This window comes from Pinus tabuliformis, chromosome 4_2, assembly GCF_031772625.1.
Source record: "Pinus tabuliformis cultivar Carrire ecotype Pingquan chromosome 4_2, CPIR1, whole genome shotgun sequence".
Lineage (NCBI taxonomy): Eukaryota > Viridiplantae > Streptophyta > Pinopsida > Pinales > Pinaceae > Pinus > Pinus tabuliformis.
In genome coordinates, this window is record NC_142304.1 from 865275157 (window position 1) to 865282573 (window position 7417).

Genomic DNA, 7417 nt, shown 5'->3' on the forward strand with positions numbered 1-7417 from the left:
TTGTGGCACTAAGTTAACAAGCTGCACATAATGCTTTATTTTGCAAAAATGGAATAGCAGTGGCATTTAGACTTGCACACTTTCCTGGCCTTTTGGTTGGAATTTATTTCTTTCATTTTTCTCTTGGCCATTTCCTTCTTTTTGCCCTTTGATTTTTCTTTTAGGGCATACCCTCTTTTCATTTTTTAATTTTTTTGGAAATATGGAACCTTTGTAGCATGGAAAGGATGATCATATTTGGCACTTTCACAGTCAATCATCAAATATGACACCTATTGGTATAGGAACCTAACACTAATTCAACACTAAATTCAAAAGAAATTATAGTACAATTATAGTACAGCACACGGAATTGAAATCTTAATCTTTCAATCTTGCAAGAACTGAAAAGAACACCACTATTTTAGAAATGAAATAAAAAACAATCATTCTTAACCTCTCACACAGGAAAATATATGAAAGCAAATAAAAACAAATGCTCTTATCTTCTAGGTAGAAAGCAAATAAAAACAATCACTCTTAACCTCTCACACAAAAAAAGATATGAAAGAAATAAAAACAAATGCTCTTAAATTCTAGGTAGAAAGTAAATAAATACAATCACTCTTAACCTCTCACACAGGAAAAGATATGAAATAAATAAATCTTACTCTATGAAAAACAATAAATCTTACTCTATGAAAAACAATAAATCTCACACATTGTAGGTGGCCAATCCAAAAGCATGAGAGATGGAAAGTTGAGAGGCTCCAAATGCAAGCATAACCAAATCAAAATGAACATCACTCATGAGCATGGTGCCAAATGCAAATTCTATATTCAAAACATGAACATTTCCCCAACTTTACACATTCCTTTCAAAGGAGAAGGCTCTCCTATTTATACAAAAACATAAGAAGCTACCTCATTAATGGAGGTCCATTATTCTCTCCTTAGATCCCTAGAAAATCTCATAGAGTTACAACTCAAATAGGTAATGATGAGACACATATTCTCTTTGACCTTTATCCAAATCTTCTTCCATATCTTGAAGATAATTCGAATTTGAGCATTGGAGGCCACATAATGGTGCCTTGGAAGCTTCCAAATGACCTACACATGTCATGAAACTCAAGCCACTTTTAACTATTAGAAAATATATGTCATTTTTCTAAGTTTTAACCATTTAATTCACTTATAATACTAGAAATCATTAACTTTTGGAAAACACAAAGGTAACCCATATAATTATGAAAATGGAGGCTAATGAAAGGTTATATGGTCATGAAGTTGTGACATGTGAGTGAAATGGTGGTGATAAAGGTGAAAGCGGATGATATTTTGAATACATTTTGGAGAATCTACATTCCCCCCAACTGATGTTATTGCATGTCCTCATGCAATCTACTGCATTGCTTAATCATGATTTGCTTTTGAATGAGCTTGGATTATATCATATGTCCTTAAACTTTGCATTTGATAGTATTTGACAATTTTATTTCGTTTTGCAAAGTATTCCTTGTCATACATTGAATTGAAACATGTTTGGTTGGTTCTTGTGTGACAACCAAATATTAATTGGTATTGGTTCTTGTGTTTCAATACCTTGTTTCTTTTTGTTGTAGCAGGATTCATTGAACACGTTTAAAAATGCATAAATCAACCATATAATATGCTCATCATTTAGCCATTTATTTGAAAATCACATAACTTTTGAACCATAATGCAATAATAATTGATTAGGATGAGTATGTTACAGTTTACGGCTTTTTTTCAAATGAGAAAGGAAATATGGTGAATTATTTTCCAAAAATTATAATTTTAGTATTCAAGGAATTCTATGATTAAAAGCTAGAAAAGGACATACCTTTACTTACCTAGGAAGTGGACAAACTGTGCATATGTAGAGAAGTTGTAGCTGCTGCTGGATCATGGAATAATATGTAGAATTTCATCTGCTTCTTGATTGCATAAATGGTGGATGAGGTGGTGAAAGTGGATTCTTTATTTCTATTACTAAATCCATTGTATCTGCTGCAAAATGCTAAAATGATATAGTCTTCACCTGCTACAAAACCCAATGGTACAATTCTAGTCATGCGAATAAATGTGTTGTTGTCAAGCATGAAGAGAAGTCATTGGATTACCGACAATTGATGAATTTTGTTAACCAATGCGAGGCAAACTCGCCATTAATGTCAACAAGTGCCAAGGTACCTAAGTACATCTTGCAAAGTGCGAATAGATGAGCTAATGTCGAGCCACTTGCAAGATCTAACGATCAAGGGACATTGATGTATTCCCATGATTGTCAGTGAGAGAACTTGTCATTGATGCATACAAGCCTCAAGGTACTAATAAGGACTCTAGCCCTGAACCTAGATAATGTGTTGATGTCGATAGGCCAAGACTTGTTAGAAGGGAGGCCTTAATGAATCCTCCATCATCTAACGCGAGTATGAAATGATGATTTTGGAAGGACTATGAATGAAAAATTTTGTAGTGGATCAAGGTTTATTTAATGGAAAGGAAAATGACAAGAGGGTAAACAAGCGAATGGAAAGCAAAAGGAAAAATCAACATGTAAGCGAGCTGAATGTCTCTATTAATGGGTTAATGAATGGAAATTATGGAAAATGTAAAGGAAACATGTGACTCTTGCAAGGAAAATGGTGATGACGATGTTTAACAAAAAATGCTTGAATAGCTTGTGAGTTTGGAGAGGAAAAATGATGGCATTTATGGATGATAGAAATGGATTCAATTGGTTTATGTTTCTTGAAATTGGTCGTAGAAAACCAACCATGCATAAATTGGCTTCCTTCAATTCTCCGATTTCCCTGGAACCTGAAAACAAACATGGCACTAACATTGCAACAAATGTGAATGTGTTCAAAGAGAAGTGGTCAATTTCTCTAGCTACATACGAAAAATTTGCATAATTGACAGATTCATGACGTGTTTTATTTCAAATAGTTAGTCCAATTTCACAATTGTGATAATAAATCCAATATCTAAAAGAAAACAATTTCCTCAATTTACGTTTGAATCATAGCATTTCATAAATATAAAGAAATATTATTTGCAAATGCTTAATGATTCCTGCAAAACAATCCTCAATAAAAAAATTCATCAATTTATCTTGCGGATAAAGTGCCTTGATAGTTCTTCTTTCTTGCATCATGATTGAAAACATAATCATCAGACAAATCCATTAAATTTTGATCATGATTTTCTGATTAGAATGCATGTTGACAAGTAGATCATTGAGTTAAATACATAGCTATAGAATTGTGGTTCAGCTGCAGAATTGTTGTTCAACTGCAGAATTGTTGTTCAGCTGCAGAATTGCACAGTATTTGTAGCTAAAATCCTGAACAGACAGTTAAGTACACACAAATATGCATTTTTGTTATGAACAAATAACCAGTCCAATCTTCAAATTGATCAATGCCTCTTTCATAATTTTATTATTATTATTATTATTATTATTATTTTTCAACAGGTGTGTTTAAGTGGACCATCACAAAAACTTTTTCTCAATTTTCTCCAATCACTAAATGAATTTCACATCAAATTTTTTTTATACAATTTTCCATGGAAATTTTCTACAAACAAAATAATAATAATAAAACACATAATCTAAAAATTAATAAAATATTTGCAAAACTAAAAAATAAAATAGATATACATAAAAGAAAAACATAACAAAAAAAAAAAATCTACAAACTAAAATATATATACAAGCAAATTAAAAAAAAAATATAAAAAATAAAAAATAAAAATCCTATAACATAAATGTACAATCTAAAACATAACATTATACATTAAACATTAAAACACATTAAAAAAAATGTAACATATAACATAAATATCATATAACATTCTTAAAAAAAATAAAAAAAAAATACAACGTAACAAAAAAAATACAACACAACAACGTAATGAAAAATACAACACAACAACGTAATCAAAAGAAAACGAAATTGCCATGAAAACCGTTTTATCGAAGTCATAGTGGAAAATTTTCACTCCCAGGTTAAAACTAACGCGGAAGTGATTGGCATAAAGTCTGATAGGGCCAATGGCTCTCCAAATCTCTGGACTTTATCCTTCCTGGGATGCAACCGATTGTTGTTCCAAATGGCAGCTGAGCAACTGCAACATGTCTCCCCAGAGATACCATTGCCATTGTTGAGCCAGCCTTGTATGTAGTCAATTTGTGCTTAGAATTCAGCATCAACTTCTTAATATTGCCAGCCACCACCGTTGCATGCCTCTCAGCAAGGAAGCCTTGCTTGATTTCCTTAACATCCACAATATCTCCGACTGCAAAGATGTTGGTTTTCCCTCTTAATCGCAGACAATCATCAACTTTCAGGCACCCATCCTTATCAACAGAGTCTTTGAAAATGGATTCCTGAAGCCAAGAGGAGGCAACACGGTTTCCCACACACACGAAATGACAATCTGCAGAGATAGTCATTCCACTTGATGTGGTATATGTGTTGTTTGATTCCGAGAGGCTTTCCAAATCAATGCGTTCATTCAGGTGCACCTCAATCTTTTTGGAAACTAACCAATCCAAAGCTTTCTGTGAAGCCTTTTCTCCAAGAAAGTTTATAAGTCTGTGACCTGCATGTATGATAATTACCTTCTTATCAGGGAAATCTACTAACTCAACAATCTCGATCCTCGCTATACTTGACAACAAAACCATGATGTGTATCAAGAGTTGAGCCACCAACATCTAAGTATCTCCATGGCGGATCTACCTCCTGTAGATCAGGGAGATCAGATCAAGGCCGCAACTGCCTCTGTTCATTAATTGCAAACTGTTTTTTCTCATGCAATTTGCCAAGTAAGGCTCTAGAAAACCCCAAATATCTCCCAATCTATTACGAATTTGAGAAAATCGCTCCTGGGTTTTATAACTGACCCTGTTTTGAGAAAAAACCACATTTTATGTTTTCGAAATACGTTTTCCTTTGTCCATAAATCTTGTTTTAAAACTAACATTTTAGAGCTGCTACGCATTTCTGGCAAATGCTGAGGTGACTACTGGTTCTTCCATGTCCACGACCAAGCATGGATGAGCAGAACATTAAATCAGTCCTCACCTGAAACCCAAATTCTATCATGTCATTTTTCCAATGGAACCATCACAAATCTTTGTTTGTATCTTGTTCACAATGTGGCAAATCCATTGACTGTGAATTACTAGTCATCCATGAACATGACAAGTGTGAGTTTCCACTATCTGCTGTCGATCTTGATAAACATCTAAACATCTGTGGGAATAGAACAAAGTATTGTAATCCGTGTGTAAAGTATGTGAGATTGTGTGAAAATCTAGCTCATGATTTATAGTTCCATGAAGAAAATTCTAATGACACCGGGGATTCTTCAAGAGAGCAGCACGGAGAAAATAACCATAGCTCACCAGCAGCAGTGTTAGAGCCTAGATCGACCTCAGGTTGAAGGGAGGCAATCTTAGGATAACCACAAACCAAGCTTAACCTGGTAGCTAGCCCTACCAGGTTAGGAGAGGGCTCTCTCCTTGTCAATCTCAGTGGAGATGACTGAATTGAATATGAATTTTAGGCTAGGTATAGTAGCTCTAGGGTTTTGGTTGATTTTGAAGGTTTTGTTGCTGGATCAAATGGAGCAGGCAGCTTTGGGTCCAGGAAATCAAGTCAGGAATGCAGGGTGTTCTGTGGGGTGAGGTAGGTAGGTGTTTTGGAACTTGGAATTGAGTGAGATGGAAGGTCTAAGACTGGTGAGAAGCTGAGGAGGGCATGAAAGGATCATGAGTCCTCTTCAGATAGCTGAAAACATAAAAAACTAAATGTATTCCCAAGGCAGAGCACTGTTACCAATGTATTCTACCTATCTATCTTGATTTCATTTAGTTAAGAAGAATGAAATAGATTTTGGCACATATACACATGAGAAAAACTAATGACAGAAGGAGAAACAATGCAAAAACACATTACCACAAGAATCCCACAAAAATAGCTGCAAATCCTGGTTTATTTCCTTGCCAAACTGCTGTAGAGATGTACAATGTAGCTCAAAGCATCCACAAGAGTCCAACCTTTACAAATGACTAAGAAAGTACATAATATAGGCACCAAACCACCTGTGCTAGCCATCAGGGGTCGAATCCATGAGAAGAGGGGTGGTTTCAACCATATCTAAACTAAGAACAGGAATATAGGCAGTGGAACAGCTTGCCTCTAAAACCATGGAAACTGATTCATTCAACCCCAAACCACCTCAAAATGATGAATCTACCCTCAAGAGTCATTTTGCAATTACATTTACACACCATAGCATCATTTACATTCATAGATTCATCCAAAATGAGAGAAAAATTCAAATGGTAGAAAAACTAGGCGAAATTTTGATTTTTGGGAAAAACTGGCAAAATCCCTCCTATGTGCAGCGCCTTTGGTCCTATGCACAACACATTTTCCAATCTAGTTTTTGGGGCCTTCCCCCTAACCAAATTGAGCCCAAGATGGATTGTTGGAAAGGTCTTCCTATCGAGTTTCTGGAACATCTTGAATTTTTGAATTTGGAGGTCATTTTCTCCCTCAACAATGGAATCTCCCAAGACTGCTTCCTGTGTGTCAAAAAAAGTGGCAAAGAGGTCATTGTTTGATGGTTTTTTGGCCTTTAGGTGACCAATGTCTGCTCCAAATATGATGAAACTTTCTGGGTTTGCTTATTTTTTTATGCTAAATCCAAAAATGCAAACCATTCTCCCAAAAAGTGCCCCAGTCAAAAGCACAGTGCCACCTATTGGGATTTCCTGTGTTTCAAAATTCAAAATTTGAAAATTACAAAATTTTATCAAAATTGTCCCAAAATTGGCACAAGACACCCTCATGCACTGCTTTGATGAGCTAATGAGGCATCAACTAGGATTTCTAATTTGTTTTGCTCCTTTTTTCTTCTCAAATCCTTCCTCAGTCTTGCCTTAAGCTTCCTTATCCTTATATTACATATCTTGTTCCGGGTCATATAGTGATAGGCCATGTGGCGAAGCATTTTCTTTTCTTTATTGGCCTTCTCAAGCAACTTCTCAAGGTGTATGTTCACCCTTTCTAACCAAGTTTCTCGGTCATTCTCAATTTCTTGCTCAATGGAGGTCATCTTGACCTTTGCCTTCTTTGCCTCTTGCCTCTCTTCTCTAATCATTTGCAACTCCATGATAACCTGCTTGTCAGTTAATTGCTTGTTTTCTTGCTCAAGATAATTAATGATAATGTATTTGGCCCTTGCCAACTTGTCATTTAACATCTTAATATGTGCCTATGGCTGTGAACACTTGTGGTTGTACGGACAATGGTGAAGTGAAAACAGAGTGGAGGAATGGAGTGTATGGAGGGGTATGTGAATGTATGATATGTAAACAGAGTTTAGGGAATGT

At 35.2% G+C, this 7417-nt stretch overlaps 1 protein-coding gene across 1 annotated transcript; it reads right to left on the bottom strand.

The window, feature by feature from the left end:
- Positions 1-4024: 4024 nt before the first annotated feature.
- LOC149172401 (uncharacterized) lies at positions 4025-4699 on the bottom strand. The gene has a single exon (XM_089426311.1). It carries the CDS (start codon positions 4697-4699, stop codon positions 4025-4027), a length of 675 nt encoding a protein of 224 aa, XP_089282437.1.
- Positions 4700-7417: the final 2718 nt, after the last annotated feature.

Coding starts and splice junctions, on each gene's coding strand:
- LOC149172401 (XM_089426311.1), bottom strand. CDS start 4,699: ATGGTTTTGTTGTCAAGTATAGCGAGGATCGAGATTGTTGAGTTAGTA.